The 14,866-nt window shown below is 37.4% G+C and overlaps 1 protein-coding gene across 1 annotated transcript in view; it reads left to right on the top strand.

Moving 5' to 3' along the window:
* LOC133518615 (solute carrier organic anion transporter family member 4A1) overlaps window positions 1-14,866 on the top strand; it is a 118,587-nt gene that overhangs the window by 88,550 nt on the left and 15,171 nt on the right. Inside the window, exon 7 of the mRNA XM_061852287.1 lies at window positions 11,478-11,580. Within this exon, the coding sequence (XP_061708271.1) occupies window positions 11,478-11,580 (103 nt within the window). The remainder of the gene's footprint in view (window positions 1-11,477; window positions 11,581-14,866) is intronic.

Below are 14,866 nucleotides of genomic sequence, written 5' to 3'. Positions count from 1 at the left end.
ACACTTGAATCCCTCACTACGCTCAGAATTCTATTATAGAATCCCGCGCTATTCTCGGGATTCTATTATAGAATCCTTCAATTCGTTCTGGATTCAGTGTACGCCCTCGCCGTAATTATGTAATATTTTTCTCCCTTGTGACACAATCGACGACGTTATTCCGTTCTCTTTAGACCATAAGTGTCTTCAGACTTCACATTCGCATGTCGCTCCGGTGTGCGAGCGAGACATCGCTGTATACGTGCATACCGCTATTTCGCTCATATCGGAGCAGTATCAATATGGAAACCTTGTTAGACTGAGTCTATTAATACTGGCATAAATGTAGTGTTGGTCAATAGGAAGTGTGCATTGATTGACGGCTGCGACTCTAATCGCCGTGCAAGCGGATATGCAGCCACTGTTTTGTTTTTAGGGTTGGCGAGCAAATATTCCAATCTATTGGAAAATTTTTTATCATATTCGCCTGAAAAAGGCAGCACATTTGCCTACAATTATTCTACAGTTTTAGAAATTGGCTACTTGACTGTTTTTTGTAAATAATGTCAAACGATCTTGATTTTCCTGAGGATCAAATGTCTATATAGGACTCATGGCATTTAAGCAACACAAAGGTAAGAAATGAGAGTTAAAGTCTGACGCTCGCACTCGACGATTGAAACGCCTCTAAAGTCCCGGATAGACGTGCGAGTAAGTTCGCGAACTTACGGCTCGACGACCTTTTTCGCTCGTGTGTCAGCCTAAGTACGTATACTTTACAAGCAAAAAAAGTCGTCAAGCCATAAGTTCGCAAACTTACTCGCCCGTCTATCACCCACTTAACAAAATGATAAGGTGATGTGACGTCACATCATATAAGTCTGTCCTAAATGTATGGAAGATGAAGGAAATTGCCATTTTGACCCTGAAATATTGCGTTTATGTGTATAGTTGTCATACAATTTATTTTTCAATAAAATGTAAGGAATCGAATGGTACCATTTTCTTTTCTATTTTTAAAACACAAAAAAAAAATTTTTTTGAGACTTCGGAGCCTTGTATTTTTTTATAATCTCAATATAATTTTTTATATTACACTTTTTTATAATGGATGGCTCATTTTCTATCCATTTAACTAAATTCTGTTATAATATTCAACATGTGTCAAGTACCCAATTGCGCTTTTTAAATCAAACTTCAAATATTCTGTATTGAAGTAAGCCTAGCAACAAGCTCTTTCGATTTGTCGTTTACATAATATACATTATATAATTATTATCTTAAGCTAAGACGACCGGTCTGGCCTAGTGGGTAGTAACCCCGTCCATGAAGCCGATGGCTCTGGGTTCGAATCCCGGTAAGGGCATGTATTTGTGTGATAAGCACAAATTCCTGAGTCATGGATGTTTTCTATGTATTTAACTATTTGTATATTATATATAATATTGTTTGAGTACCCACAACACAAGCCTTCTTAAGTAACTTCTTAAGTTCTTCTTAAGTTCTTGAGCATAACGTGGGACTTAGTCAATTTGTGTAATAATGTCCCTATATATCTATTTATTTATTTAATATTTATTATCTTCAGCTAATTATCCGAGCAATTTATTGCTGACCTTATTATCCCATAATAATATTGAATTGTTATACTCATGTTAAATTTAATATTTTTTTTTACTTGGGAAAGAAAGTTATTTACCAGACTAAAAAATACGGAAATATTTTGTTACGTATACATTTTTACTACATCTATTCATCTATATTGTCGTAAGAAATAAATTTTGGCGTAAAATTCATACAAATGAAAAATCAATGGTTGACTGGTAGAGAATGCCTTAAGGCATTAAGTCCACCATTTGTACTTTTTTTGTATTGTGTAATAAATGTTAAATAAATAAATAAATAAATAAATAAATAAGTAAATGAAAATGACTATACCTACTTCCATATCACATGACTTTTAATGCAAATATGAGCTTAGTTGGTTGGTTGGTTAGGTGGTTGGTTGGTAGAAGCGCTGGTGGCCTAGCGGTAAGAGCGTGCGACTTGCAATCCGGAGGTCGCGGGTTCAAACCCCGGCTCGTACCAATGAGTTTTCAGAACTTATGTACGAAATATCATTTGATATTTACCACTCGCTTTTCGGTGAAGGAAAACATCGTGAGGAAACCGGACTAATCCTAACAAGGCCTAGTTTACCCTCTGGGTTGGAAGGTCAGATGGCAGTCGCTTTCGTAAAAACTAGTGCCTACGCCAAATCTTGGGATTAGTTGTCAAGCGGACCCCAGGCTCCCATGAGCCGTGGCAAAATGCCGGGACAACGCGAGGAAGAAGAAGATGAGCTTAGTTGGTTGAAAATAAGCCAGATTTTAAACGCCTAAAGAATGCATTTAAGCAATGCTAGACTGTGTTTTGGGAAACCGAACCATTCATCCAAAAGACGATCGATCTATCTAAATTACAAGCCAATTTAGTTTTCCAGGACGAAATTATATTGTTGCGCTTATTTAGTGTGACGTCATGGCTCCGTTGTACGACAAGGTGGTAAATAAAATACAGATTGTGATCGTATGCTTTGCAACCCATCCACTTGCCCTGGCACTTGAAAACAGACTGTCGACTTGCAGCAGTGTTGCCAGGTGAGCAGAAGAGAATTATCGTATTTGAGTATCAAAATTATCGTACCGATGAAAAAATTATCGTACGCCTACAAAAAGGCACTACTCCCAAAATTTCTAGAAAAATAAGCTTACATGTCCAATGTATTATCAAACAAAAACGCAATTTTCGTTTAAATTGCGCAAAAAAGCAGATATATTTGTGTATTGTTGTGATAGATCCAAACGGTTTACAGGAAATTTCGATATTTTGACGTAGACCAAGGAGCCGAACACCTAAAAGGTGCTAATTGTAGCCTATTTCGCAAGGAAAGTGTCATACTTTGCTTCAAAAACTAGACTTTTTTGGTGTCATTGTCTAAGGGCTGAAATTATCGTACTTTTGCGTACGATAATGCTCTTTGGAACATACAACGTACCGGAGCCCAATTATCGTACGTGTACGTCATTTATCGTACGCCTGGCAACACTGACTTGCAGGTAGTTCGCAATCATACTTTTATTGTGTAAACGTCACATAAAGTGTTTTTCCTACTCCTCTACTGTTATCTGTCATTTATGCATTCATTAACACGAATATAAGAACAATACAATACAATACAAATCCTCTTTATTGCACAACCTCTGAAAAAATGTACATCTACCTTCGGCTCCCGCTCACATTGTAACTCACGCCACTCGCCTTTTTTGACCCTTCTTATACAACTGTTGCATATACTACTATTAGGAAACTTGTATTTTTAATATTACTACTTGAATTTTATGTAACTGTAGTAGGTGTCAACACAACGTTCTAAATAAATGTAACATAGCGTTTTCGCTGCAGGATTGAATTGTCGTAGCCCTGGATGTTAAATGGTTATTTTATCGTGTGGATAAAACTGTCTATAATAGCTTGCAATTTAAAAAAAGCCACTTTTTCAGTCCATTTTTTCTTTATTTTATTTTATTTTGTGAAACGTAATAATATACAGCATTACAGTCGAGACCAAAGCACTGTACAATTCAGATTATATAATTGGATTACATACTAGGAAAAACAGATCACAATCAACTTTCGTCCATCACCTCGCAATACCGCAGGCACATCTGATACACAGCCGTCCATCGACTTGCAAACATATCACAATCTGGTGCCCATGACAGAAGGGAGTTCAGCAGCCTTAGAGCCTGCACAGCAGGCGAGTTTTTATGTTTCCATAGTTTGTCGTAAAATTTCTGTCTGTTAAAAAATCACGAAAACAATGTTACTTACATGTAGGTAGTAATTTTTGCCTTATGTAATAAAAAAGCGGCCAAGTGCGAGTCGGACTCACCCATGAAGGGTTCCGTACCATTTATGACGTATTAAAAAAAACTACTTACTAGATCTGGTTCAAACCAATTTTCGTTGGAAGTTTGCATGGTAATGTATATCATATATTTTGTTTTAGATTTTTCATTCTGTTAAAATTATATTAGAAACCTAAATATCATTGTTGAAGACCTATCCCTAGATACCCCACACGTATGGGTTTGATGAAAAAAAAAAAAAAAATTTAAATTTTTATGGCGTATTAAAAAAAACTACTTCCTAGATCTCGTTCGAACCAATTTTCGGTGGAAGTTTGCATGGCAATGTATATCATACATTTTTTTTTAATTTTTCATTCTGTTATTTTAGAAGTTACGGGGGGGGGGGGGGGGACACTTTTTACCACTTTGGAAGTGTCTCTCGCGCAAACTATTCAGTTTAGAAAAAAATGATATTAGAAACCTCAATATCATTTTTAAAGACCTATCCATAGATACCCCACACGTATGGGTTTGATGAAAAAAGATTTTTTGAGTTTCAGTTCTAAGTATGGGGAACCCCCAAAATTTATTGTGTTTTTTTCTATTTTTGTGTAAACATCATAATGCGGTTCATAGAATACATCTACTTACCAAGTTTGAACAGTATAGCTTTTATAGTTTCGGAAAAAAGTGGCTGTGACAGAATCGGACAGACAGACGGACATGACGAATCTATAAGGGTTCCGTTTTTTTGCCATTTGGCTACGGAACCCTAAAAATGTGCCCTATTAAGAGTTATGTGCCTTATAACTTATAAAAGATCCTACAAGCTTCTTCAAAAAGAAACTTTGCTCTTCACACACTAAGAGCGTCCAAATGCATTTAGCACATTCACCCTACGTCACACCTAAAAGGCGCGTTCCATTACTAGCATGCCACCATTCGTGGTAAAGGGCCCTTGAGTTCGAGTATCGAGAGTGCAGGTTTGTTGTCTACTACAAGATATATTACCAATTCTTGCCCCCGAATTTGTCTGTGTGGAAGCCGTTAAATTACATCTCACCCTTAGTACACTCTTACTAAACTGCAACCCCAATTTCACCCCCTAAAGGGTTGAAATTCGTAATAATAAGTATCTTATGTCCTTTCGAACATGATAAACTATTTTTGTGACTAATTTCATCGAAATCTGTTAAGCCGTTTTCACGTTAAGGAGGAGCAAACATCGAACCACGCAAGACTGTTCAAGCGTCCCATCCCACTAGGTTACACCTAACAGCCGCGTTCCATTACTAGCGTGGCAGCGTTCGTGGTGTTGGGCCCTTGAGTTCGAGTGCGGGTTTGTTGTGTACTACCAGATATACTAGACTATATCTTAGTTTTACTAGGCATTAGTGGTCATTCCTGATCCGTTCCTATTTATGTAACACCTAAAAGGCGCGTTCCATTACTAGCGTGGCTCCATTCGTGGTGGAGGGCCCTTGAGTTCGAGTACGGGTTTTTTGTTGTGTACTACCAGATATACTAGATATAAGTAACATAGATACAGCCTGTATAAGTAACATAGATAGGTATAGGAATGCCATAGGTTTTTTTTTATACTACGTCGGTGGCAAACAAGCATACGGCCTGCCTGATGGTAAGCACTATGTACGCCTGCAACTCCGGAGGAGTTACATGCGCGTTGCCGACCGTAACCCCCTCCCGCCCCTCGTTGAGATCTGGCAACCTATGTCTGGTACAATTTTTTATTAATAGATATTATAATACGAGTAGGTACAACAAAATTAGGGCGTTTAGAAGTTATCAACCACACCCCCAACATAGAAAACAAGTCGTTGTAAAATGGTATAAAACTAAACCTTTCGGTAAAAAGTACATGCACAAGTCACCTACAATTCCTGTCCCTTATCTAAAATTGTTTGGTGTAGCGCCAAATTGTGTCTGGATTCTGATATCTAGCCAATAGATCCTAATCCAATACCTACTTTATTTTCCTGTCTCAGATTTGTCCCTGATATTTTAAATTCAATTTAATCATTTATTTCAGACATAATAAGCCCATATCATTTGTTAGTACTTACATTAAAATTAATCTTAATATGCTTAAAAGTTTTTTTAAATAAATAAGACATTACCGCTGCACGTGCCATTTATTTAAAGCAAACATTTTTAGGGTTCCGTAGCCAAATGGCAAAAAACGGAACCCTTATGGATTTGGCATGTCCGTCTGTCTGTCCGTTTATGTCACAGCCACTTTTTTCCGAAACTATAACAACTATACTGTTGAAACTTGGTAAGTAGATGTATTCTGTGAACCGATTTTCACACAAATCATCAATCATCACAAAAAAAAAAAAAACAATAAATTTTGGGGGTTCCCCATACTTAGAACTGAAACTCATTTTTTTTTTCATTAAACCTATACGTGTGGGGTATATAGGATAGGTCTTCAAAAATGATATTGAGGTTTCTAATTTTTTTTTTTCTTAACTAAATAGTTAGCGCGAGAGACACTTCCAAAGTGATAAAATGTGTGCGAAAATTGGTTTGAACGAGATCTAGTAAGTAGTTTTTTTTAATACGTCATAAATGGTACGGAACCCTTCATGGGCGAGTTCGACTCGCATTTGGCCGCTTTTTTTATTAAGTAATGGATACTTAAATTAAATAGTTCAAGTAAAAAAAAAATCCTCAATTTTGGACCACGAATAGGTGTTTGTTTCCACAAGTCGACTACTTAACTAAAGTATAATAAAAACACAATTTGCTAGCTCAAAATCAAATGCTATTTTCCCGAACGAGATTCGAACTTTAACAACCTGTTCTTGACTTGATAATTTTTTGTAGTACAATTCGAGCGTTTCTTAATTAACGAGGAGAGTTTAAGTGAATGATTACACAAACATCTACATACGTGAAAACGGCAATGAACGAATGAATTGGTGAATGTGATTTTCATATTTACTCGTAAGCTAAATATTAATAGAAACTTCAGACAGGCAATCAAAACGGTCAGGCACAGATAATTTCTTTCCCATTCCGTTCCCAAAATTTCGTTACGATTGGTAAAGTTCTGGAGGAAGAAAATGTCGAGAACGAAACCTCCATTTCTGAGAGTTTTAGGCAGAATTTTTCGCCTAAGCTGCAGTTGTCCTTATCGCACTAATTTTAAGAGCCGCCCCCGTCAGCGCGACGGAGATATTGTGTCCCATGATTGGTGCTGATACATTATGGGGTAATAAAACAACAATCATCAAATTTCACTGGCAATGACGTGTTGTATGCGTGAATCTATTTGAGTTCCTCTGTGCCAATATTTATAGAGTCGGATCAAGCTCTGCATTGCGTTTTTAATGACAAAGTGTGTCAATATCATAATTTCTGTGAAATAATGGTACTTTGTTCTATTCGAGTCCGTGCAAAGTAGACGGACTCTTAGAACGAGATCCGGATAATCCGGTGGACTCTATAATCCGGACGGATTCAGCACGGGCGACGGCGGGGTGTGCGGGGTTTGGAGGGGCCGGCATCATACCGTTGCTATCCCGCTATTGCCTAAGTAATGTTTATAGGTTGTTTTGTTAATTTTGATTAAATAAATATTCAAATATACATAAATCTTTCATTTATTTACGAATTAAATACTGTTCAAATTGCCATCTATAGTTCGGAAATCTCTTTAATTCGTTTTTGTCCGGTTTTTTCCCATCCGGATTAAGAGACACGACACACTACCGTATTTATTTTGAGCGTCGTCGTCTAGTTAACTCTTAGGACTGCTGTTCGACGCAACTGCGCAGCGACGCCATATTCCATAGCGCTGACTAGACGCCGACTCTCAAAAGACGCTAGTGTGGGGTGGCCCTAAAGATACTACTGTGTATCAAACCAAGAAACATACATTTATTCAGCAAATAGGCCTCAGAGGCACTTTTACATATCAAATTTTTACAATCAATAAAAATAACACAATACAATTACAAATATGGAATCAATGAAATATTAGATACTTTATTAGAGATGTATACAGTCTCTACATATCTACACGCCGACTCTCAAAAGACGCTGATTTTCAAAAGACGCTAGTGTGGGGGAGCCGTAAAGAGGTACTAATGTATATCAATCACGATGGTGTTGGAAGTCAGAATGCCGCATACAATGTGATTGTTTGCTCTGCAAACGACGCCGACTCTCAAAAGACGCTAGTGTGGGGTGGCCGTAAAGGGGTACTAATGTATATCAAATCATGATGGTGTTGGAAGTTCGAATGCCGCATACAATGTGATTGTTTGCGCTGCAAACAGATGGACGCGGTTTGTTCTACATTATTATTCATATCCATACATTATTCATTGCGATTCATACCGTTTGTCATTTTAGTGGAAATTCTAATTATTAGACGGAAATGTGGGCGTTTATTTAGTATGATATTTTTGCAAGCTTTTGTTTAGAACATAATGAGCTACGCTGCAATTGATATCAATATTAGACAAATTTGAAAGTTCTTGTGACTTTTTTATATCTTTTAATTTAAAAATACTTATTTACTCGTTGCGCAAGTTAGGCGGTTATCAACTTATCACACTGTCGCTGCATTTCATTGCGGCGGCGTGCGGAGCGACGCACGTACGCGTATCTCCGTCCGGAGGTACGGTGCACGCCGAACCGCGTTCATGTGCCATCAAACCTCGATACAAACCCGACAGGGTTTCACGGCACTTTTCTGTTTAGTTCAATGTAAGATATTTTATAGAATAAATAATAAAAAAAAACAGCCGTAAAAGACCATTTATTTATTGAAAACATGTTTACATGACATTACAGTGGTTAACTAATGCGCCATCAAAATTAAGTACATTTACATTTATAAGGCTAAATTATTACAGTTGAACAACTATCATCCATTCTCTCACAATACTTCAGACCTTCACTGCATAGTTGCATACAGCCGTCCATCGCCACGCAAACATATCACAGTCTGTAGCTATCTAAATGAGAACCTACCTAAACCAGAACTTATCGTTATCGTATCTCATTCTTCATATCGGACCGCAAGACGTTACAGGAAAGTTTCAGTGCTTATCACTCTTTGAAATCAAAATCAATAAATTCATTCATAATCTCTCCATGCAATTTCGCAGCTGACAGTACCAAAAACCGTTCGGGACTACGCAGCTCGGTATGGCATACCCTGCGGCCGCACCCGTCCGAAAGCGCGAACCGTCGTGCGATTCGCACCTTCGCACAGAGAGGCGTAGCCAGTGTGTTGTACCATGCAGATTTTGCATACAAGAAGTACAAAGTCTCTACAGTACAAAATCAAAAACTGTATCACCGAACGCCGTTCCGAAGTGTGTCGCAATGTGATAACCGCCTTATGCTACGAGTGCTACGGCCGCTACGCCGTAGTTCTTACGTAGTACCGTAATATTTTCTCGGTCCGATTCGACTTAGAAACCTTAAGAGCAATTCGTAGCTGAGCTACTTTTCAAATCTCGAATTTTTAAAGCTATGGTTCTGTCGCGCTGCGGTGGGCGGGAGTGCCTGCGTGCGATAAGGACAACTGCAGCTCGGACTAAAATACCCACGCAACAAACTCAAAAAAGGTTTCGTTTCGACTGTTTCCTCCTCCAAAACGCAACCAATTATTATGAAATTTTGGGAACTACATGAGGAAGAAATAATCTATGCCGTAATGTTTTGATTTTTTGGATATTTGGTGTCATATTTGTATACTGCGCCTTTTTTTGCAGCCAATTCAATGGAGCCGTTTTTGCGATTTTCGAGGCGATGGAAGTTTCTTCAAAAAAAAAATAATCAATAAAAGTAAAACATAGCGGCACAGATATTGATGATATTGATCATATTTGAAAAAATCATTGATCTAGGATAAAAATCCAGGGAGGAAACAGTCGAGAGCGTTTGTATGGAAAAATCGCAACTATGAATTCCTCAGAGATACGATATCGATCGAATATTAGAAAGTGACGTTGCTTCAAAAAACGTCACTTTCACTGACATCCGATCCATATCGTATTTAGCAAATTATTGACGTATCTTAAGAGGTATTCCTAGTTGCGATTTTTGTTGTTTCCTCAATAACAAAAAATTAAGCAAACTGCTAATTTACCATATCAGTTCATGCGCACTGAAAAAGATAATAGATAATTTAATTAAAATTTACCTGTATGGAGTTTGAGGAATTAAATGTTTGACAATACAAACTAAAAACCATATAAATTTCCAATCCTGCACCAAACTAACTGTGTCTGTTTAGCCCAATGGTCGTTAGACGTTAAGTCCGCCATTTTGTAAATTTGTGCAATAAAATTTAAATAAATAAAAATCAATGGATTGCACTCTGGGAGTGTGACTAGAAGTGAAAACTTGATTATCAACGTTTTGCATTTTTGATATTATGGAATGGTTAGGAATAATTTTGCACGAATTGCTTTAATTATCAATATTAAAGTACTATCATTTATGGGGTGAAATACAATATTCATTTAATGCGCTATCGTACACAAACATGACAATATATATTACATTAAAAATGTAACACTTCAGAACTTAACATTAAAAAGTTTATCTCTCAGAAAAATCAACTTCCCTCCATAATTTCAACGACTCTTACACCATCATCATTACTAGAACCATCATGGAGTTTTACGATCAGGTCACGTGTCCTTACGAATTTTTAATCTGACCGACAGGGTCATAACATTTTTCCCCATCACAGAAAGTGCACAGCGCCGCTAAAGTTTTCACTTCAAAAATCGTTGAAATCTGTATAAAACGTCAGAATATAACTTACATGTATAGGGAGCGTGCATGAACTGTAGGAGGCAGCACAGGAGCCGTCAGATTTTTGGCGCGAGGCGTAAATGTGATGTTTACTGTTCCGATGTAGCCCACAAGATGGCAGAACCTACTATGCACAGGAAAACACGTGACGTGTAAATGTAAATGTTTATTGTTCCGATTCAGGCCACAAGATGGCAGACCCTCCAACGCGCACGGTCCCTATACCGTATAAAAATTACTCCGCATAATACCCGTATGTGAAATTAGAAAATGAATTGATTTACCTTAAAGCCATACTTACTACCGTTCAAACTGCTTTTGTTGTAGCATGATATGGAAAAAATAACCTTCTCAAAAAAGTCAAATCCACTTTAAGAGTCTTGATAGCAAAAAGCGTGGAATAAAAGCACAGTAAAGCTTTCACGACACGACGATCTTAACCCCCTTTTAGCTGTAAAAACACGCCTTGTTCCTTTTCGCGTCATTTGAGACGTTCGCCGTTTACTTATGGCGCGATTCGAAGAATGATAGACACGTTTAAGATCTTGGAAAGATCTTTAAAAGAACGGTAACTAAACGATATGTTAAAATTGACGTTTATTTGATCCCAATAAGATCTATCTACGATATGTCTAACGTCAAAGTGACATTGGTTGCCCGAATCGAGCTGCTTCTGTCAATTAAACGACATACAAACGATATCTAAATGAAATTATCTAAACAAGAACTTATCGTTATCGTATCTCATTCTTCGAATCGGGCCGGAAGTGAATTACTATGGTTGTTTGTTTGTTCCAGGTGTGTACTACACAATGGCCGTGGTGGGCCCAGCGCTGGGCTACGTGGTGGGTGGGCAAATGCTCAAGATCTACACAGATTTCGTTACCGTGGACTCCGAAGCGTAAGTAACAGCCATCAAATCTTTATTTTTTTGGCGATTTCGATTTCGTTGTTTCGATAAAATGTTCACTGGTTTGAAGAGCTCTTTAATCTAAATTAATATTGTATTAAGCTGAAACTCTGCTAACGATGCTATTAAGCTAAGAAACAAATAAAAGTGGAAAAATTCACTGTCTTGGGTGAGACTTGAACGCACGATAACAGGATCGCTAGCCCAGTGTTCTGCCATCTAGGGCCTCGCTAGGGACTCGCTAAGGCCCATATATGGTGGAAATTTTCGGATCCCTTTGTTTTATTTATTGAAAGTCATAATGTAATGAACTATCATTACATTATGACTTTCAACGGTTTCAGAGTTATGACTAATGATAACATGACTACATGTTATCATTAGTCATAACTATGAAACCGTTAACTTTTCAGGAATTTCCTCAAGTTATCCTATAGATAGGTTAGGTTAAGTTTGTTTTATGGCAAATCCTGAAAAGTTACGCGTTTCTGAGAAAAACCAAATTATGGCTAAGGAAAATGTAGACAATCATTACATTATGACTTAAAACTTTATGGGATACAGTAGACCCGACACCCGGAACAAGACACCCGTAAAATTTCGATGTATTGGGTAAAGTCTTAGTAACTCAGATGCTGCCCAGCGCTCAAAAGTTATTAGGGATTGCGAGGGAAATTATAAAAAATCTACTTAATTTGCACTGCATGAACAACCTAAGGTAAACTTAATAATAATGAACAAACCTTCTAAAACACGATTACAAAGTCGACAAGCGAAAACACGATGTATTGGTTTAGAAAATTAAATTTCCCTTAAGCATATTACATTACGCGAAAGCAATTTCCCAGAATACCCTGCCTCATTCTTCTGAGCATACACCTTACTTAAATCAGTAATTGACGACAGAGACGCAGCAATATGAAGAAATGAGATGCAGATATCTCTACAGTGTCTTCCCTACGTTAGTTACTGAATTAAGTAAATTATGAAACGATTAAGTTAAACCATCTCTTGAAATTGGGCTATGTTCCTATTCCTACGGTTTAAAAAAAAAACCGTTACCACAGACAAGCGTTATACTTTTAATATCTCATCTGACACGGGCACGGGCGGGCTTCATTCAGCCAAGTAGCTCTCGCTTTCACCCTATTGTGTTGCCAGCCAAATTAATTTCAGTTTCCAGCTCAGCTTTCGCGGGAATATGATTTTCCGACTTTTGAACTGCAGTTTTGTGGTATCGTTTTAATATGCGTGGATGAGGCCGTAGAAGTGTTTGTTCGGGTCTTTTGTGGAGTTATAACGATTTTTAGCTCCGAGCTATCGGAAGTGGGGTTTTGTGCGTATGGTTGTTAATGTCTTTTGGAACACGGAGTTCTTTATTATGCGACAATTTTATTATGGTAGCCAGCGAGCGTGAGGCGAGCTGATAACTTTTAATACTAGCTATGCCTCTCGCGTTGAATGTTGATCCCTATGGCAGTATTTTTTTTTATGAAGTAACTGTGACGTACCTACTTAAAATGTTTTTAAAGCACATTTATTTATGTAGCATTCAATTAGTAAAGATACGATAAATAAATATTTCTTCAATATTTTTTTACATAAATCCCAACCAAAAGAAGCGCTAGTAACCTAGCGGTAAAAGCTGCGACTTGCAATTCGGTGGTCGCGGGATCAAACCCCGGCTCGTACCAATGAGTTTTTGGGGACTTATGTGCGAAATATTATTCGATATTTACCAGTCGCTTTTCGGTGAAGGAAAACTTTGTGAAGAAACCGAACTAATCCTAATAAGGCCTTTGTTACCCTCTGGGTTCGAAGATTCGATGGCATTGGCTTTCGTAAAAACTAGTGCCTACGGCTATTCTTGGGATTGAGACCCCAGGTTTCCATGAGCCTTGGCAAAAATGCCAAGACAACGGGAGGAAGATGATGATAAAGCCCAAACAAGAAATCTGAAGGAACTGTCATCCATCATCCGACGCGACGCCAGAGGTAATATTTCACCGCCTGCCTATTTGGAATTAGCAGATTTAGACAATTTAAATGCAGTGTTTTTGTTTGCACCGTAAACGGAATAAAAATATTAGTTTTTAAGCTTTTTTATAATATGGCCTATTTAATACGTGGTTAAAAGTTCAGTTGTAAAGTAAATTAACACATTCAGTAATTAGACGAATTACTAATTAAGTTTCTAACACTTTATAGGATGAACTGATGGTCAGTCATTCGATTCTATAAACTGATCACAGTGTATGTTACTTATATATAATTATTGTCCCGTATTCCTTGAGTGTAATATAGGGCACACTTAGATATTCAAGCTGATCCGATGGAGACAGGAGGTGGCCACAGGAACTCTGTGATAAAACAACGTAACCTAATTGTGTTTGGGGTTATTAGAATTGTCTCGATGAGTATTATTAGTTGCCTGTGGAAAGAAAAGTAATACAGTCAGCGATAAAAGCTTGTACCAAAAATTAAATTTTTGCCCAAAGCTTATTTGTATTTTTTTCTTATACAGAATTTTTAGGGTTTTAAAGAAGTGATAAGGCAGGCTAGTCGTGTGCTTTTTTAAATTTGGTCTGTTAAAGGTTTAAGAGCCCATCAACGTGCTCACTAGCGCCACTGGAAAATAATTGTGATAGTTTAAATATGACGATAGATATTTAAAAAAGGGGGCCGCTACGTGCTGTATTTTGTATTTAAGTACCTTTTGAACACTCAAACTAGTTTCTATGTTGCTGGATTCGTCGATCTATGAACTTAAAACAAAAACGGCCGTTTTAACTTTGGACGCCTAGATCGACGAATCCAGCAACGTAAAAACTATTATGATGTATTCAAAAGGTACTTCGATACAAAATACAGTACGTAGCGGCCCCCTTTTTTAAATATCTATCGTTAAATTTAAATAATTACAATTATTTAGCAGTGGCGCTAGTGACCACGTTGATGCTGGGCTCTTAAGTCTTAACCAGCTTTCGTTAAATTGGGGGTTTCTCTTATTTCTTGCAATCAACGTTAAATCTGCAATAAACGTGTTAAATTTTGTCGTTAACGAATGTCAAAACAAAACAAATAAAACAATTATAATAATAGAACAAAGCGAAGTATTCGTTTCCCGTTTAACATTTGAAGCGGGGCTTCTATTATTTCAATTCATTTTAGATGCCCTTTATTTTTCTGAGTGCTCTTGAGTTAGAACATTGAATTGTTCGTACAATACCTAAAGCGCGCACTCTGTCTATTTGTATCGGAGAAAATGAGATAGCAC

Source organism: Cydia pomonella, chromosome 6 (assembly GCF_033807575.1).
Source record: "Cydia pomonella isolate Wapato2018A chromosome 6, ilCydPomo1, whole genome shotgun sequence".
Taxonomy (NCBI): Eukaryota; Metazoa; Arthropoda; class Insecta; order Lepidoptera; family Tortricidae; genus Cydia; species Cydia pomonella.
The sequence above is the reverse complement of the archived record's forward strand: the minus strand, read 5'-3'. Positions and strand labels throughout refer to the sequence as shown.